General features: G+C 41.0%; 1 protein-coding gene across 1 annotated transcript; it reads right to left on the minus strand.

Moving 5' to 3' along the window:
* Nucleotides 1-18,552: 18,552 nt before the first annotated feature.
* FSHB (follicle stimulating hormone subunit beta) lies at nucleotides 18,553-19,506 on the minus strand. The gene is made up of 2 exons (XM_053946139.1): nucleotides 19,348-19,506; nucleotides 18,553-18,789 (listed from the first exon to the last, which is right to left on the minus strand). Exons 1-2 carry the CDS (start codon nucleotides 19,504-19,506, stop codon nucleotides 18,553-18,555), a joined length of 396 nt encoding a protein of 131 aa, XP_053802114.1.
* Between the last annotated feature and the right edge of the window lie 555 nt (nucleotides 19,507-20,061).

Raw genomic sequence — 20,061 nt, forward strand, 5'->3', positions numbered from 1 at the left:
GCTCTTTGGCCTAGTTGTTCTGTTTTTTTATTTTAATTTGGCAATGTTGTTAAGACTTCTGACTATTGAAAAAGTTCACATTTACGTTTTGGCACACAACTGTTGAATATGTGAGTTTGTATTATGTGGAGTTTTTGGGGTATCTAGAAATAACAGAAATTCTGTCAGGCTGAAAAAAATTAAAATCCCCCTCAACACTTTGATTATTGCTGTCTCACGAAGAGAATCCTCTACTTTACTGGCATTGACCTTGGGATGCCTCTTTGGGAATCTTCTGCCCTTTCCAGGCTGATTTTGTGTCAGTCCTTATAGATTTATGGCCTGGCACATTCTCTGCTCAGTGAGATCTTTGTGTTGAGGAGGGTTTTGGCTGCTGCTTCCAGCCTGCTCCTCTTGTCTGAGCAGCTTCCCAGATGCTGCAGCATCACCCTGGTGCTGTTCTGTGTTCTCTGCTTTGGGGCTGAAGGGAATGTGCTCAAACTTGGATGTCAGCTGTCCTTTGCAGTTGGTGCAGCCACTCTCTGCCAGTTTGGATCTCATCTGGGACACAAGCCCAGTGTTTGGGAGTTTCCTTTCGCCGTCTCGAAAGGTATTGGATTTATTTCTGATTCAAAAAGCAGGGCCATTACTAAAAGCAATCTCATTCAGGCTCCTTCTAGTCACTTCCAGAGCAACTGATCCTTGCACAGACCTGAGACAGTCAATGCTTACTCACTGGTAACAGGTTAGGGAGCTCTAGGAATTTAGGATTTGTCCTTTCCTGAGAAAAATGCCCTCTCTGTGCTTGGCATGATGGAAAAAGAAGGTTGTTAATCTGAGAGCTGGTGAAGACTCAAATAGGGGAAACTACTTTTTTTTTTTTTAATTGGTGCATGCTGAATCATTTGTCTGGGTGTTACTTCTCCCCAGTGCACCCTGATGTCCCAGGGAGCAGAGAGGTCATGAATAAATCATCTGTGAGTGAGCTTTGTCAGCGTGAGTGTGGGTTTATGGATCACGCAGCACTCCAGGAAGCCTTCCAGCATTTTTGCCTGTTAAACAGTAGGGCTTGATTCATGGTTACTCAGCATTTCTTTTATGCTGTTTGCCTTCAATTAAGCTGCCTTAATGGAACACCAAAGCTGAGAAGAAACAACAGATCAGCATTTAGGTCAAGAATTGTCTGTTCTGTAGCTGCCACCAGCCAGTGCAAAGCACTCTAGTTAAGCCCTAATTTTGGGAAACCCATCCAACAAAATAGCTAGCAGTGATTATTTGCCATTTTCTAGAAACTCTTGTGTATGGTATTGTCTGTAAAGGGAGAAGTTTTCCTGTGATATTTTTATTCAAGGAAAGCATTTACTCTGTTGACATGGCTATACCACCATAACACTGCTACTATGGGTAGCTGGTGCATACTTTATTTAAAAAGGATATTTTCCAGGACAAATCACGTCTATCTCAACCACCAGTTGGTTATCTCATTGAGAAGGTCCTAAGCAATATTACTTGGAGAAGTTGAATGGCTTTCTGAAATCCTGAGGCAGACCAGAGTAAGAATAGCACCTCACAATCCTCAGCGTAGGCTCGAGGTCTCCTGTGCAAGGCTTGGTTGTTGCAGTTGTGCTGGTGCAGTTCACGTGGGACACATGCTTTAGAATGTTTTACTGCAAGAGGATCTTTGCTTGCTGAGTCTTCTGTTCCTAACACACAGGTTCGACCACGCTTCCCCAGTTCCACCCATGGAACAGCGAGTCCTGAAATGTTTGTGGCAGGGAATGTCACAAACTGACGTTTGGCTATGAAGTGACTTGCACATGTTCTTGTCTTGATGTTGAAATGGTCACGGCACCTGGGTGTATGCACAAAGCAATCAAGGAATGTTTCTGTGAGCTTAGGTGTTTTTTTTTCAGTCCTCTTCTGCTGCAAGGGTTGGGCTCTGTGAGAAGTTCAGTAACTGTTCTTCAGTTCTGCCATGCTCTGCTCCGTGACTCACTGTACATCAAAATTTTCTGTCAGCTGTAGCTATGGGAATTACCATGGTTCCTTGAAATCCTTTTAGAAATAAGACAGTCATCCCATGAAACCTTTACTGAAATCAAGTTTATTTATAGCTTTTCTATTTTTGCATTTGAGAGTGATTTTTTTTTTTCCTCAAGGCATGGGAGACAGTTACATTGTCCATCAGTTTTATGGCCTTCTGACAAATCACTGACCTAAAACCACACTGTTTGCCCCCTGATTTCATGCCTCATTATGTATTTGGAGAGAAAATGGTCCATTTGTGTGCAATCGATAGGCCTGTTAGCAGCTAGCAGCAACTACTGTGAACAGTCCCAGTCTAAACCTAGCAGTTTTTGGCTTGCAGAAATGAATGTAAACCCATCACATTAGGCTGTGCTTTTTAGAAGTATTCAGGCAATCAAATTTTGGATGCTTTATCCTCTGTCATTGTTGTTTTGAAAGATAATCAGGGAAAGACTCTGACAAATGATGAAAGTCAAGTGTTTCCCACCCCCCATGAAAACCACAGTAGAACCTGTCCAACCTGAGCCCACTTTGTGGCTGTACTTTGGATTATCAAACCAAACCCAGGCTAGTGCTCATTATGCTTGAACTAAGCAGTGTATGAGTCACTCTACAATTTATCTGGTGTTGCACAGTATATTAGGAGTTGCAGCAACAGTTTTCTTTATAGATTTTATTGAATCCAAGTAACATAAGAGGGCACCTCAGCTTCCAGAGGAAATGAATGTAAGTTAATACTGGCAGGTGTGCAGACAGAAGAAAGTGTAGCTAATCCTAAAGGCGACCTAGAAAAAGTTTCTTACTTTTGACAACAACTATAAGCTTTGGTTTTTCAAATTAAACCTTTCCATCTTACGCCTTTATTGAGAGCTGAAATACAGGAAAGGTGGAACAGGCAATTAAAATTTCTTTGTGGAGGCAGTGACATTGTATACTTGGTTGAGACTTCTTGTTTCTCTGGGGTTTAGTGCCATTCCAGTGCCAGCATGGGGGCTGAGGGGAAGGGGGATGTCCTGTGTGTCCTCTAAGTGTGTCCCCAGAGAGACACACAGGACATCCATGTGTGTTGCAGGAGCAGCTGGAGCCTGCTCCAGCTCAGCAGTGAGTTGCTTTGAGAGCCCAGGGTGCTTTTTATTCTATGTCTGAACACCCTCTGGAACATCTTCAAACAGCTTCTTGAGGCAGCTCATACTATCAGCTGGCTTTACTCATTCATGTCATAACCTTCTTCTCTTTCCAGCCAGCCTCAAATGTTCTTTTTAAATTTTTTCCCTGGCTAGGTTGAGTGCCAGCTTTGCCATAATGGTGTGCTGTCATTTTATCTGGAATGGTTTTCTCATGTCTGTCTCAGAGGCAGTCACAGCATGTTAGTCTGCTGGTTTGATTCTGACAAAATTCCACAGTAATATTTCTGATATAAACATTCCCTGTCCTCTAAGAAATCTTTGTTGCTATCATATGTCAAAGGTTTTGTTTCTTGTGTCAGTAATGTGAATTTGCTATGGTCCAGAACCACTCTTACAGTGGAAAAATAAATTATTCACCATTTAAATAAATGTTTGTTAGGAAAGCCCATGGTTTCCCTGAACTTTATAGTTAGCAAATGGTTGGGAGTTGTTGTTTCTATTTCTTGCTTTGGATCAGCTCGGTGCAATTCTCAGATAATTGAATTGCTTTGTACATCCTTGTCAGTACCCATTTTTCACTGTCAGGGCACTGTGTTGATTCTCTGTTTATGTAGGACAATCAGTGTTGCTGTGGGACTGAGAATAGAACATTCTTTTAGTCAGTAGCAAGGTATTTAACCTTTTTTTTTTTTTTTTTTTAACGTGGTTGAGACTTTTTAAAAATTCATTGAGGTATTTTTGTAGCTGCTGAGCCATCCAGCCTCCTCCAAATCTGGTTGTGTTAGGAGGCATCACACACTTTTGCATAGCTGATAAAAATGTGCTCAGTGGTGACTGAAATCCCAGAGAAGTCATGGTTTCACCAATTTTGATTCTGAAGTTTTCTTCAAGCAGTTCTGAAGTGCAAAGAACAGTTCTGTTATTGGGAGTGACACCATTTTATCCAGACTCCAGATGCCCATTCCTTAGCAGGAACAAAAAGATTCCCATTATCTGCTTGTCCAACTGATGTCTAGTTGTCTGGACATGATTTCAGGTTTCCAGCTGTAAGACAATTGCTAAGTGCTTTGAACACATCTCCTTGGGCTTTTTCAGTTGTTATTTTCCAAGGAGAAACTGCCTTTTTGGCTCACAATTTTAGTGTTTTAATTTTAGTTTTAAAATATTCATAATTGTGTAGTGACACTTATCTTTCAGATATTTGAAATGCAGATAATCCTTTCAGAACACGTTTTGTTTTTATGGCTTTATTGCCCTCCAGCTATAGGAGACAAACATTTGGGCCATTTTTCATGTTGAATTCATGTTAGAATTCATTTTAGATACATAAACATACCACTGGAACAGTTCCTTAATTATTCACTTTAATAGACTGTGACCAAAGTGTTGTTTTCATTTCATATAATTTCCTTTTCTTTTCTGTAATCTCAGTGTTTATGGTGGGTTTTATTGCCTTTTTTCCCTTTATTTTGAAGCCTATGCATATTTCATCCAGCCTCTTTGCAGTAGAATGCTGTAATGAGAGGAAGAATTCTAAAATTTTAGAGTCTCCATGACTCTTACTCTTGATGATAAACATTCATTCACTATCTATGGATTTTGGAATATTAGGAAGTCCTCAGAGAAGTCCTTAGTGTCTCAAAATTCATTGGCTTTATTCAAGTGTCTGATTGTCTAATTTTGGCAGCCAGGAGCCACACTTATGGTCTGCAACTTGCATGTGTCAAGTGCTGCATAAAAAACAAAAAAAAAATCACAGCAAACCAAAGAATTGAATTCTTCTGTTAGGAAACCTGTCCACAAAATTTTCAGCAAATAAATTCTGAGGACGTAGGCTGAGAAGATTTCTCCCCCAAAGGGCTAATTCATATTGTTAATATTTTATAGCCTCTTAGAAATCCTCAGCTGGAATCATTCCAGTTCTGTTATGTATTGATCTGACTGGAGAGATGTTTTAAATCTGGATTTTTACCTGGATCTTCTCACAGTACAGGGACACTTGAAAGGTCCTGATGTGCAGGCTCATCCTAAGAGCAGTGGCTTTTCAAGCAGGGGACACGGCAGAGAACTTTCAGAATCGTCAGTCTCGGGAGAAATGCTCTCATAAATTAGTGTTTTGTGTATTTATCAGGTTTCTCAGATGGTAAGTGCTTTTTCTCTCACTCTCTGGAGTGGCACAGCACAGAGAAGTGCACAGAAGCATCTGCTTTGTTCTGGGTTTGTTCCCATGAGGTAACTTGTACTCGGCACAGTGGAACATTCTTCTGCTGAAGGAGGGGAAAGCTCATTTTGTGAAGTGAAATATGGTCCCTGTGTGCTGTGCTTGGATCAGGGTGAGTGCTCTGGAGTCAGGTCAGACTTGTATTCAGTGGGTTGTGCACTGGCAGTTTTTTGTTTGTCTGCTTGTTTTGCAACAATGGAAAGCATCAGAAAATAATGGCCAACATATATAAAAAAGCAGAATAAAGATTTTGTGTTGGGGAATGGATTATTTATGATGCCAAGTAGGATGGGTATGAATTGTTTTGACTTGTCTTTACTCTCCAGATAGTACCATGACTAACAGAAAAGAGGCAATGTGCTCTGTTACAGTCGTTTGCATGGAAAAATTGTCCAACTATCCAATCCTGTTCAGACTCTTGTCTCCCCAAGCACCAAGTGATGTCTGAATTACCATTTTTCAAGCAGTAGCACAAGCAGGCTGATGCCTGTACAGTGCAGCCCTGTGGGACAAGTTCTCGAGCTTTGCAAAATGTTTAGCTCTGAGAAACCAAAGCAGATGTTAGTGCAGGAAGAATTTGTGCCAAACTTAGTAGGATGAACAGAAGGGGAAAAGGTACCAGAGGAAAACAAAAAGAGAGACAAGGGGGCTGGGAATAGAATAAATGGGGGACCACTGAGGACTGACTGAGAAACTAACTTGGAGATGAACTGGGAATGCAAGTTAGTAAGACTCCAGGACTGGGCAAGAAAGGATTGAAGGAGAAAGATTAAAAGAACAAAAAGGGCAGAAGCAAAATAAATGGAAGTAATGGAGGAGTCCAAAGCTCTGAAGTTACTGCAATTTTTCCCCCTCCAGTTAATTTCACTTGATAAAATTATAATGTGTGAGAAATCTGGCTTTGATCCTTCTGGCAGTCTAGGTGCACTTGTTTCTCAAAATAGGAAAAATAGCTAACCAGATAGATTTTTTTTTTTTTTTTAATTGCACAGAGAGGCTGAGTCTCCCTTTTGCTCCTAGTCTAATTTTCACTGTATTTAAATGATAGCCCTTTTTGGCCCAGTCAGCTTGTGTGGAAAACATTTCTTCAGCTAGAGAACTGTATTTGGTAGGAACTGAATAAGCAGCAGTGGTCAGGATGTAATTGAATTAATTCTGCAGTGCAGTGAGCCTAGAGTTTGGAGTATCCCACACATCCTCACTTGAAGTTTGTTTCTCTATAAAATATCACCTGTGAAGTGAGTACTCTGTGCTTTCTAAAAGGAAAAATTGTAGTTTTTAATGCATTTTTGGTGCCTGTATGTGTTTTCTCATGTTGCTTCGAAGAACAGCGATAAGGATTTCAGCTTTCTGGATAAGGATAAGTTTTCTGAATGCTGGCTGTGGACAGAGAGTTTGGTGAGGGCTGAATCCTCCCAGAGCAAAGCAGGCAGGACAGGGAGTGTGCCAGTGCCTGTGTTCCTCACCTGGGAATGCCATGAGTAATGCCATCTTGTGGAGCTGTCTCATATTCACCTAGAGGAAAATGAGGAACAAAGTCTCTGGGTTTGCTGAGTGTTTTTCTTTTACCTCAGAGGGAGACCTGCATGTGTATCTTTAATAAACCACACAGCTCTAAAGCTTTATTAAGAACTGTAAATAATTCATGGCTTCAGAATAATTATAGCTAGGTTGTGAGGGAGACAATTTAATATTCTTGGTCAACATGTTAAGTATCTCTTTTCATACAATATTCTTCTTCTTGACATCATAGGAAAGGAGAATTTTAAGGGAAAATATGAAAGAGAGCCAGAAACTGCTTTTCTGGATGTGTCAGCTCTTGACTTGGCAGTGTAGAGCTGCCTGTCTAAAAGATGAAGACGAAGATGATGGGAGCTGTCACTACAGCTTGATTGGAGGCCTCTAAATACTTGATGAGAGGTGATGGGTAGGAAGGATCAGTCATAACGAGCCTTAAATGTGATGGCAAATACCTTATGGTTAATGCAATGGAGAAGGGATGGTCAGCAGAAGGTTGCAAAGATAGATTTGGATTGGCAAGCAAGGCTGGTGATTTGTGCAGCAGCATTCTCCATAAATCTATTATCTATAAAAAGTGCAAAAGATTTTTTTACTTTTCTATGCTTTTTACTGTTTGATGTTAAGGTAATCCCTGACAAATAAGTGTTCTTTATCTTCACTTTTTCCTTCTGTCAAATGTTTCACTGGAGCACACCACCACATGGGGTATGGCATATTCTTAATTTTGCAGCTAAAGCATGCACAGTGAGACACTTCTGAGACATAGATGCTTCCAGAGCTGGGAGCTGTAGCTTATCTCAAACAGCAGTGCCTAATCCTTCAGTGGCTTTCTGCTGCTTTCCTGGCAAACCACAGCTGCATCACTCCCTTGAGTGAAAGTAGGTGAGCAGGTTGAAAGCACACATTGTTTCTGTGAGTCTGAAATGCCCTCCTAGCAAAGGTGCTGTGCCTGTTTGTCACTGCATGCTCTTTGGCCAATATTTGATGCTTACAAAATAGGAGAATCAACTTCTGTGTGTATATTTGAGTTGGTTTTTTGGGTTGTTCTCCCCCACTCTTCATGTGCTTCAGCTATGCTCTGCTGGTTTTAGCATCTTTTAAAATACCTTTGAGGAATTATTACTGCCAGTTGTTCAAGGAGACTGAATTTCAGGTTTATTTGTGGGCATTATCACGCCTGGAAGACTTCATATTTATGGCCATGTTTGGTGGTATGCTAAGGGTTCTTTGTGAGAGCTGACATTCTTCAGCCAAAAAAGGATGATGCTGCTTGGTTTGTGTGACTCACCATAACTGCTAAGACTGATAGAATTTCAAATATTGAGTTTTTACCACTTTATTTGGAAATATTCTGAAACAGTCTGGGGGTTAAATCACCAGATAAATCAGTTTAGCTTGCTTTCTAGAGTTCTGTGAGCTGAGAGGGAGGTTATATTAATTTATTAATATCCTAGGTTTTTTGTGCTGTTCCAAACACTACTCTAAGATAATTTTCTGAATGCTGTAAGTACTGATCCAGAGAGTCATAATACTTCTAGATAAGGTCTATGGGAATTAAAAGGAAAACTCCCTCAGCTCCAAAATCACGTGAAATTTCAGTCTTTGTGTCTTTGACAGGCTAAAAGAGATCAGTGATACATTCCTAAGGTAAGAGCCCTATGTGCTGAAATAAAAGGAAATGAGCTCCTGACTGCCAGGGTACATTTTACAGTCAGAGAGGACTTCTGCACCACATGAAAGAGGCTCTTGCCATCCCCAGTTCAAGAGTATCTGGCTCCATTTCATCTCTTCTCAATTTCCTGCAAGGGACATAGCCCAGAGGTGTTCTTAAATGACGCTGGAGTGCATGGGATGCACTTAAAAAGATGAAGGGAAGCAACTTATAAATTGAGTTTTAAACTCATAAATGAGTTTTGAACTTTGGTGCAAATAAGTGGTTTAGATCACTTGAAAGAATCACTCTCAAAGATATTAGAAAATCAGATTTAATATAAATATGCAGAAGCAACACTGTTAACAAAGCTCATTTTGTTACATACTAGAGAGATGAGGCTCACAAAGGGAAATATGCTTGGAATCAGTTTAGAAATATTTATTTCTAAAGGATTTAGCAGCACTTAATCATTGACTAGTTGAATATTTGCAGAACAATTCAGTGGGATTTATATGAGCTCAAGAGTAACCTTACCTGTGGATCTGAGAAGGCGAAATTTACACTTGTTATGTACACACAAAGGTGTATTTGTGAAATTCCCCTGAAGTCAGTGAAATATGTTGGTTGCTTTTGCCTCACTGGGCAAAGGGTTCAGCCTTGAGGAGGCGATGCTTTAGGGCTTAGCTTTTCTATTTTTCACATTCTGGGCTGCTTCAGTGTGCACTTCTGAGCTTCACATGAGGGGATGGGGAGCTCTGTGCACAGAGCAGGGAGACAAAACAATTCCTGCTCCAGCTGGGCACCAAGGACAAATGATCCAAAGCTCAGGCCCAGGAGCACAAACAGCGTGGGCTGGAGAGAGAAAAACAAGCAGGATGGGAGTGCCTGGGCTAAAGCTGGAATGGGACAATGAACTGCAAGGTGCAAATGGAGCAGAGCTGATCCCAGTGAGAGCCCCCGGGAGCGCTCGTGCATTTTGGGACCATTTTGGTTCCTCTTGGCTGCAGCCCTGGCTGGGCTCTGGTGCTGCCCAAGGTGGATCCATGGAGGAGATCCTTTAATAAATCCCTGCTTTGTTCTTTAGCTCTGCCCAGCTCTGCTCTAGCTCAGCTTTCCCAAGGCATCAGAGGGGGGGTATCAGCCAAAGCCCTGTTGTCACTTTGTGTTGATGTTCCTCTGAGCATCCCAAATTCGAGGGCTGGCAAGTTCTTGGAGCTCTCCCTGCAGGGGAGATGCTGGCACAGCCCACGGTGCTCCAGGACAGGCCAGAGAGTGTCACAGGACTGCTGCTCATGGTGTACAAATAATTTGGCTGCAGTCCTCTGCCAGTCCCTGTCCTGGCCACAATCCGAGGTGGCAGTTACTCGGGTTTTCCTCAGAAGTCCTGTTACAATAATATTGTTTCACTCTGGCTGTGATTTTGGCAAATAATGCTTCAAGGCCTTATTCTGTTAGGCAACAGAAGTTCCTTGGGCTATAGAACTTTCTGGGAACAGACTGGTAAACTCAGTCAGACTGATAAACGGATTAAGCTCGGCTTAACTGCCCAGAAAGCATTAATCAAGGCTGGGGCCTAACAAGAATTCCTGAGAGTGTTGAGCAGCCTGAAGAAAGGGGAAGGAGAGGGGATGTGCCACCAAAAAGATAAATACAAAACCTTTGGTTTGCATTAATTCCTTGCCACTCTTAATGCCACAAGAGGCAAATGAGAAGGGTTTTTTATGCTGAAAAGCTTGTTTGTGATTTAAAAGAATTCTGCATTTAGGAAGGACTGTTCAAATGCAGGAAGTCTTAAAAGTTATGTGGCATTTCAGAGCTGAATTCAGGCAACTTTAACTTGGGCTGTGGCTTATTCTGCTACTGGGAACATTTATCTACTAAAGGCTAAATGAGATTTAGGAAACCTGACTTGTGGAGATTTTAATTTAGATAGCTAAAGAAGAGCTCCTGAAAGCATTGCTCACAATGACTTACATGTAATTTGTTTTGGAAACTCAAGTGTTCACCAGGAAAATCTGTCTGGCCTTGGTTTCCCAATGAATTTTACCTAAGTGCAGGTACCACATAAAGGACATTCTCATTCAGGGAAAGAAAAATATTATTGGAAATCAAAATGTTGAGCTCAATAAATGCTAAAAGCTGACTGAGTTGAAGAGGAGAAAGGGGAAATAATCTTTTTCTCTACATTGAAAGCAGGCTTTGTGAGTGTCATTACTCACATGTTCAGTCATGAGTTCACAATAGCAATTCAATTCTGGTTTTTAACGATTTTTGTTCAAACAGTAGTAAAATAGACTCAGTTTTGTGCTCAGCTCAAGCAACATTTAAAAATACCAGTGACAGCATTTTACAGACTTGACTGTACCTTTTTCTGAGTGGGAGGGACTTACTCCTATAACAGATTTTTCTGAAGAGATACAGAATTGTGGGTTGTTCAGAAGGTGTTTCTGCCATCTTCTTCACTGCAGAACATGAGAATTTGGTAATTATGTGGTTTAGTAACTAGATTTTGGTGTACATCCTTCAGCTTAGGACTTTTGAAAAAGGACACATGCTGTTGTGCAATTAGGCCCCAGGGATTTTCAAAAGCATCCACTTCCCATCTGAAGCAGAAGATGACTGATGGTTGTTCCTGGTACTGAATGACACTGCCATTTATCAATTACTGAAAACTTGAATTTCAAGCTTATAAGTGGCATTATGAGTTCCCAGAAGTGAGAATGTGTCCGATTAATATTAGTGCAAAACTGCTGGATAACTGGATATGTGCATATAGATATGTTTCATCTGCGAACCTGAAAAGTGCTATGCATGCAATTTGGAAAAGCAGGCACCATTGAGGTGCTTGCCATGTGAAAAGAATGAGAACAGAGCTAAAAACTGACCAGAATTGCTCTTCAGAAGACTTCATGTGCAGCAGATGGGAGTTGCTAGCAATGCCATGGTCAAAAATCACAAGAATGCCTCTCTCTCTGCTGGTCAGTAGCCAGAAAATGTGATAAGGAAAGGAAAAGGGAAATGAAAGCAGCTGTTTTATTAAAACTTAGAAATTTAAAATACCCCCGTAAGTTTGGCTTTGGTTGTTGTTGTTGTTGTTCTTGACCAGAAGTCTTAGAGAGAGTTACACAGCCTGAAATCCTGAGCGTGAGTGAAGGGAGAGAAAGGGCAGTGAGATTTATGATATAGTGTATCTAGAATATAGTAATATTACCAATTTCCAATTGTGCTTTCGTGTTGTTTTGCTGGAGTGAGAAGCTGGGAGGTCCCGAAATCTGCTACCCATTGCTGTATCCTTGGGCAGGTCACCTTTCCTGTCTGGAAGGCAAAGGGCTGTAAGTCAAAAGCAGAGCTGCTTGTTTCTTTTGTACTGAGTTATAAAGAAAAGATCCTTTTTTTGTGCTCTCAGTATTACCTAGTTAGAGATGTGGGAAATAACCTGAAATAAGAGGGCAGAAATTAAGGTAAGAGTGACATTAAAGGGAAATTTTCTAATTTGAGCTCTGACACTATTCCAATCTTCAAAGTGTTTGTGAATATTTAATGGCTCAGATATCTACTGGAAGGATGTAGACTGAATTATTTAAGGACATCACAAGCCCTTGAATATTTAGCCCCTGAAGCATTGATATTCATATTTAGGGTTACTAATTATGATATAATGTTCATTTCCAGACTTCCTCTTGTGCTATTTTTTAAAAATTTATTGTATTTTTAAAGCAACATTGGTCTACAGAATGCAAGCAAAATCAAATGGCTATCCTAATCTTAAAATAAATGTTGTGCTAAATAGATGAAAAAGATTCTTTGAGTGGTTCTCATGGGTCTATAATTCCACTCCAGACAGACACACTGTTAATTACAGTGCTTGTTCTTAGAGGTGCTGTCTGGGCTTGTGTTGGGGTGCACTGAATCCTTGTCCAAGTACCACAGCTTCATTAGCTCTGTGAATTTATTAGCTGGATATTGGAATTTGACAAGGTGATTTCCACACTCTGCTTAGAGAGATGCTGAATAAAATTGCAGCCCACGTGTTGTACTTGCTGAATAACAAATGCTGACTAACCAGACTGTGCACAGACAGTGATTTGGTGGAGCTTTTGCGTTGTCCCTGAACTCAGCATCACAGTGTAAAGTGGTTTTGAGTTCCAGACACAATAATCCAAGTGTATGATACATCTAGATGCTTGTAGATCAGGATCTGCTTGTCTTAAGGCTAGGCTGTGTAAGCAGAGCCAGGGAGGTGAAGTTTCTGTCTGTTCACACCCACGGTGCACATCATCTCCCATCCAAAGCATTAGCTCACTTTAGCATTCTCATCAAGGTCGAGATATTTCTCCAAAAGGAGAAATTGTATAGGAAAGAAATGGAACTTGCTGGGCAGAGCTGTCTGGTGTACATTTTGGAAGTGGGAGCAGAATTAATTTCAGGCTGGCTGTATTGTTCCTTGGTCACTGGGCTGGATGAAGGGCACAGCCCAGTGTGTGCTGCCTAGCTTTGGTGATTGTAAATTCCTGTTTGGGGCACAGACCTGGTCTATAAACCCCATTGCCTCACTGTGACTTAAATTTTGACAGTGTCTGAACCAAAAATTTTCTTTCTGCCTCCTGAATATTTTTCTTTGTTGTCATATTATTTTGGCTGGGGTTTTCCACAGCATTCACAAAAGCATCAAGTCTTGCCAATATTGTGTAATGAGAGGAGGAGGTCGTGACAGAGAAGATAATTTTTGAATGAAACTTTAAATGTAAACACGTGAAGGAAGAGGAAAACTGGATTGGTTAAATTGGTCAAAGGTTTGTCTACAAGCCATTGGGTAATGCTAGATTAATTTATATGTCTTGAATATTGCCATTTTAAGAAGGACATATTTTAGGGCTTGATAATAAACCTAGCATTATTTAATGAATGCAACTACAGCTGAATGTAACCCAAACATATTAGATCCATAATTAGCTTTAATTTTTCACAGGGAATAATGTTTATATATAATGTCTGTTTCACACAGAATAACCCAGTGCAAGAAATATATCTGACCCACCTGCCATATTTTTTTTCAGTGAATCTAGTCCAATTCATTAACCATTAATGCAATGGTTAATGGCTAAAGCATAGGTGGTTAATTCTTTCCCTTCCCCACCTACACAGAACGCAACACTGACATTTGATTTCTCAAGAGGATGTCCTTTCTCTAGCCCTGCTGCAGTCCCACTTGCTCTGTTTCCCAGACTGTAGCCTTGTGAGCTGCTGCAATGTCTGTCAGCATAAGTCGTGCTGACAGACCAAGGCTCTGACAGCTAATAATGGCAATAACATAAACTGAAGAGAGACCAAGAAAAACTTTATAGATCCCATTGCCTGAGTGCAGGGGAGCCACTGATCTCCAGCCTGCCCTCTCCAAATGAATTGTTCAGATGAGCTCTTCAGCTGTTTTTTCGCTGGTTTCAACTAAGATGCCAGTGGTATTTTTTAAATGGAAACAAAGTATGTGGCTAAACATTGCACAGGGACAGAACTGAATGCCCTTGCTGAGCTGGGAGGGTGAAAGAGGAGCATTGCACGTGAACACCACGCTGAAGTGCCTCTCCCTTGCCATTTAAATAGTCCAAGTTAAGTGCAGCCCCAAGCTGACCTGTGCAAGCCAAGAGTGCTGCTGCTGCTGCCTCTTTTTCTCCAGATTTGTGGTCAAAAACATTCCTGTTTCGCACCATTTGTAATGGCCTCTGCTTCAGGCTGCATTTGTCTGAGGACTTGTGAATGATTGCTGAGTTCTTATTCATCGGCTGGGTTAATACAGGGAGAGGACGTTTATGTTTCTTGCTTGTGGTAAAAAAATACAGTCTGACTAAATAAGAAAAAATACAAAATAAGCAAAAAGAAGCAAAAAAATAGAGCCTGGTTATATGGGCTGTAAATAAAAGTGAATAAAAGTGAAAAATAAATAAAAATAAGCATATGAATAGAATATATAATATATATACAATAGAATATATTACATATACAAAATCTATACATATAAAATATGTGTAATATATGTACAATATATCTGTATATATATAATATCAATTAAAAAAGCAAGTGCAAGCCTGCTTTTAGCTAGGAGCAATGATTTCTTTGGGCTGGGGATCATGGCTGAGCACTGACAGGGGTGCAGGGATGCTAATCCCGTTGATGCCTTATTAAGCTTCAAGGTGAGGAACGTGTGCTCATCCTCCTGTCAAACCGGGCTGTGCTTTGCTGTGGGTATTCTCAGCTCGGACAGAGAGAAAGAGAAAGGTTTTCTAACCAGGCGAGAGCAGTTGGGAAAGAATGTAAATAATTCTCTAGTCTGTCTTGTTCCCGTTGTTTATAGATATGTTCTGCCAGTGTGTGTTGTTCACTGCACACCAGTGAGATGTTTTTACTCCAAGACCAATGGAATTAATCCGCGTGGTGTTCTCCGTATATAGAGCGCTGCATCTGAAATAAATCAGAGCTCATTCTCTTTGCCTTCTAACTTGGAGTTCTTCTGTTCCCATCCCGCTCAAGGGCGAGGCTTTGCACGCCCAAAGGCATCAGGATTTCCTCGGGAGTGCTCTGAATGCTGCTCCCCGTGTGCCCACCCTGGGCACTCCCCGTGGGGCTGGCACAGCCGCTGCAGAGCCCCAGGGGTGCGTGGTGAATGCCAGAGAGCTTTCACTTGCCCACGGGTGAATAATCTCCCTGGGCATTAATTAGTTAATTAATTGCAGCACAGAGAGTCCTGCATCAGGCAGCCCTCAATCCAGCACTGTGCGTTGCCTCTGTGCTGTCTGCCTTCACCAGGGGGCATAAATTAAAGTTTTCCAGGTTTGCTTCTTGCAGGCTCATGCAGGAAAAGACGTATTTTTTTGCCTAAATAGTACTTCTATTTAGTTCAGTCAATTTTAATTTTTACTGCTCCCTACATTTGATTTTGCAGGCTGAAGTCTGGCACATTCTAAGGTCTTTTTGCAGAACCTGACGTTAAAAATAGAATTAATGTGCAGTTTTGGAAAAATTCACTGTTGGCAGAGTGGTTGTGTTCAAGTTGGAAAATATTTTACCTATTGATCTCAATGAAAAATGTTAGGCCCGTGGTAGGAGTTCTTCAAAATCTACTTCTGACTGTATTAGGAACATTTCTAAAAGCTTATGCACCAATTTACTTTTTCGAGTAGCATGTCATACTGAGACTTTCACCTTTTGACAGAGCTCCCATTTATTCATCTTGGCAGAGCTAGACAACAAGCACAAAAATGACCTCTCAAATATTTTTCTTAAATAACAAGCAGCAGATTTGGGTGCCAGACTGTACTGATGTTCATGACTTGTGTGTACCTTCACTAAAGCTTTGCGGAAACACTGATGTAAAAGTAAGTTTAATGAAATTATTGGGCATTCAATGGAAATTGAGCTCTAAAAGAGATAAAGTCTGTCTTGCAGGCTATCAAATGTAGGCTAAGATACCTTCAAGTCTGACCAGCCTTCTTCAGGAGGTTCTGAATAGTTTTGTTTGCAAAATGAGAATGCGTGGTGCATGTGTCTGATGGATGAAATGAGACCTGTATGATTTTGGGTTTTCTGTGCAGTATAATTTGTGACAGATGTGGGCACAGCTCTGGACAGGTTCTAATGTCTATCATTTAAATAAGATATTAATGATTATCATTATTTGTATCCGCACTACTCTGATATTGTAACTAGGTAATATTTCATTATAATATTACTGATCAGGCTAAAATATTTTATGTGATTTGGCCATGTAATGCATTTATGGCTCTACTGGCTGTACTAGTTACATGGGAAAAAATATGAGAGGAAGAAAAAAACCATGCAATTTAAAGCATAATAAAGTTGGCAGGTAGACTCTTAAGTTTTAAAAATGGCTTATTAAGACTCATAACAGAAGTGCAATAGTTTTTTTTTATTATTTGCAAATGCACAAGAGACAATACAGATCTATTTTGAAAACATACTTTTTTACATACTTTTTTTGCTACAGGCTACTTTGTTTTGCAATTGCAATTCAAAATTCTCTCATTTAGAATGGAATAATTGCTGATATTAATAATATGCTTAGTTTTAACTGCAATTTACTCATGTTTAAAATTGAAATTAGTGAGCCCCAGTGTGATTTATCCATTACTTTACCACTTTTAAAGCTTCACTAGACCAAAAAAAATGCATATAAATCTTATAAATAAAATCAAGAGAACGAATACCTCTTAGTAAAAAAGCTAAAAACTACGTGAGTCAAAATATCTATTATCTATTACAAGACAGATTCAGAGTAGACTCAGGCAAATCCTCCTTAAATAAACACATCTGCAAGGTCTCAAAAAGCAGATGTGCCAGTAACTGCTCCTTCACTGCCCTGCCTGGTGCTGAATGAGCTTTGCCTGTCATTCCCAACAGGTCCCAGGTGTTCTGGGAGTCCTGTGCTGGTCCCTGACCCACAGAGCCCTTCCTTCATTGCCTGCCTCCTTCTCCCAGCCCCTGACAGCTTGCTGCAGTGTCTGTAGCTTTCAGAAGATTTGCTGGTGGCTGCTCTGAATCTTCCATCGCTTGTTCTGCTCTCTCTGGACATGGAGAACCGACTGTTCTCCTCTGTGTAAAGTCTTCCAAGCATGTAAAATGTTCTGCTGATATTTCCCCCCTAAGTGTTCCCTCCCCTAAGCAAAACGACCGCATTTGAACAAATCTTTTTTTCTCCTAAGATGTTCCTTGGGCCTCTCTCCATCCTTACTCTTCTTTGTGGGGGTTTTCTCTGGTTTTTCCACGCTCTGAAGTTGTGTCAGAAATAACCACTCAGCCAAGGCCCTGCCGTGCAGAGCTGAGTGGTGGAGGTAGCTCGTGTCTTGTAGGCTCTGCTCCTCGCACTCCCACTTTCCTGCAGCACTGGGATGCTGTTGGATGGTGCTGACACCACCAAGCCTGCAGTGCTGAACTGCTGCAGGATCTGCTGTTTCCATGCCGTGCCTGTGCAGGGGATTTTTCTGGTGAAGAACGGTGTATTTTCATTTTCCCTGTAGGATCTCATTCTGTAGGCTTCATAGAATTTTCTCAACAACGTGAGGTAATTTCCCATGCTGGTTCAGTCAGGCCTCCAGCTCATTTCCAGACCACCCCACCTTCATCCTGGCATTTGCACAGTTAGGTTGCTGCAGGGCTCTGTGAACTTCCATTCTCTGAAGGGGCTCCTGTGAAAGGCTCCCATCACCACACCATGTTTGCACTGCTGGGGTCAGGTGCCTCTGGATGCATCCCTAAACAATTTCTGAGACTCCTGTGTTAAATAATGCTAAAAGTTTCTGTTCACTACATTCTGCACTCAGGTGAAAATAGAGAGCTGATGATTTCTTCAAGTTGGCCAGGTACGAAGCAGAGTTCGTGTTCCTTGTGTTGCTGTGAGCTAACAAGCCTTACTGAAAGTACAAGAATTCAGGTAGAATTCAACATCTGAATGCAGATTTTGGCTCTTAAATATTCCTGCTGTTATTATTGGCAGAGCATGGTGACTATGTGAAACATAATGCAAAGAAAATTCAGTCAGGATTTCAGCTGAGAGAGGTTTACAGTCCAGCCAATAGAGCCACAACCAGCAGCAAGGCTTTGAAAAATTAGTGTGAGCTTAGGAGAGATGAAAAGCAGGAGATTATAAAGACTTGAAACTTGGGAACTTCTTGAATAGCATAGAATAATCTCTGTGAACCAGGCAGTGGAAATAGAGGAATATAAATAACAAAGTTGTGATAAAGAGGAAGGTGGGGGGGAAAGGCAGAAGAGATTGGAAGCAGCATTTTTCAAAGACCTATGAAAATGATTTTAAGGCAACTGATAGGTTAAGGAAGGAAGGCACGAAGAGGAGTCCAGTCAGTAGCTCTTCATTTTGGCCTTAAAAATCTTTGTTTCAGTCTTGGCAGTTTGTAGCTAGCATAGCCTGCTGTCTTCCACTGAAACCTGAACGGTGCCTTTGCTTAGCAGGGAACATTTAGAGCCAAACTGCTGTCCCCAGACTGTGCCCCTCACTGGTTACTTCCACTGTGGCTGAAGGAGCAGTAGGATGGCCCCAGCCCCCTGACAGTGCAGTCAGTGGTGTCAGTGTCACAGGTGTCACAGTGGCACTCTGTAGCTACTGGGTATGAGTAAAAAGATTCGGGGTGGTCACCACAGCCAGGGATCTTCACTGTTTCATACACAACCTCCTTGAAGGTACAGGTTTGCTGAGCAGTTGATACTGGAGGATATTTATATACTGGATCCTGAAATTACAAGAAGGGAATAGCCGCTTTTAAATTTGTTATGGGTTAGATTTCAAAATTTTTATAAAAAGGGGAAAATCCCACTGAGATCAAAAGCATTTGGGTCTGATTTCTAATTTCAGTTAGATCTTTAAATTTCCCCTTTCAGGAGGACTGAAAGAGCAAATTTTTGTCATACTATCACCAGACAATCTTTCAGGCCAATTGCTTGATTCTTTAAATTATTTGAAAGAGCAGAGGAGTCTGTCTAGTACTGGCTGCTGTATTGTCTCCTTGCAACCACAAACAGGGCACAAAGCAGAGATCCAGGCTGTAATTCTTCTAACTCTGGTTATACACTATTAACAGAATACATGCAGCCAGTTAATTAAGTGCATTTTTACTATGCTATTTCACTCTCCTGTCTGTGCTTCAGATTGGCTGAGTAACACAAGAGTAGGTACACAAGGTTTTTCACAAGGCTCATCCTGCCCATGTGTTTGCTGCGGGCTGCAGGAATGGGCTAGCCATCCATCACTTGAAATATTCAATTCTGGTGCCTGAAATGAGGAGTCTCACCCTGGTGAAGCAGTATCCTGAGCACCACGTGGCATTCACTGTAATGCAGAATTCACACTCTTCTCTTTCCACGGCTATGGTGATATTGGTGAGCTGGCAGCTGTTGCAGCAAATTGCTTTCCAGCAAAGGAACAGCACGTAGCAATTAAGTGTCTTCATCCTGTCTATAAAACAAAAAAATATATCTCAGCTGGAGCAACATGTATAGTTATTTTCAACAGGAAATAGAGAAGCAGGGAGAAATTGAGTCTCTGCTTTATCCTCAAGTGGTTCTATAACAGCAAGAGTTCAGAATCAGCAGTGAGAACAGAGACGTGAGATAGATCTTCCTTGTGTTTACTGCTCAAGGAGTTTGATTTTCCTCAGCAATGGAGATGGCATGTCAGCAGTCTCTGCAGAATGATCATAATAGCAGAATACCATACCACTTCCAATGAAACATTTTTATCTAAGTTTCTGGAGAGAGAATGTATCTTTTCTGTAAGGACAAAGTAAAAGAAGCAAGAGAGAGAAAGAGCAAAGTATAATTTTCAGAAGCAATTAATTACTTTAAGAGTTCGCAATATTAAAAAAATAAAGATTTCTACCTCAGGATCTGATGGGAATTTACCTGTATTCTACTTGCCTTCCTGGAAGTACCAGCTGTAGTGAGAAGAAAGCCCTGTGCTTTCCTTTTATACTGAACTGGGTGTAACTTATACCTTGAGGATTTGC

This window comes from Vidua chalybeata, chromosome 6 (assembly GCF_026979565.1).
Source record: "Vidua chalybeata isolate OUT-0048 chromosome 6, bVidCha1 merged haplotype, whole genome shotgun sequence".
Classification (NCBI taxonomy): Eukaryota; Metazoa; Chordata; class Aves; order Passeriformes; family Viduidae; genus Vidua; species Vidua chalybeata.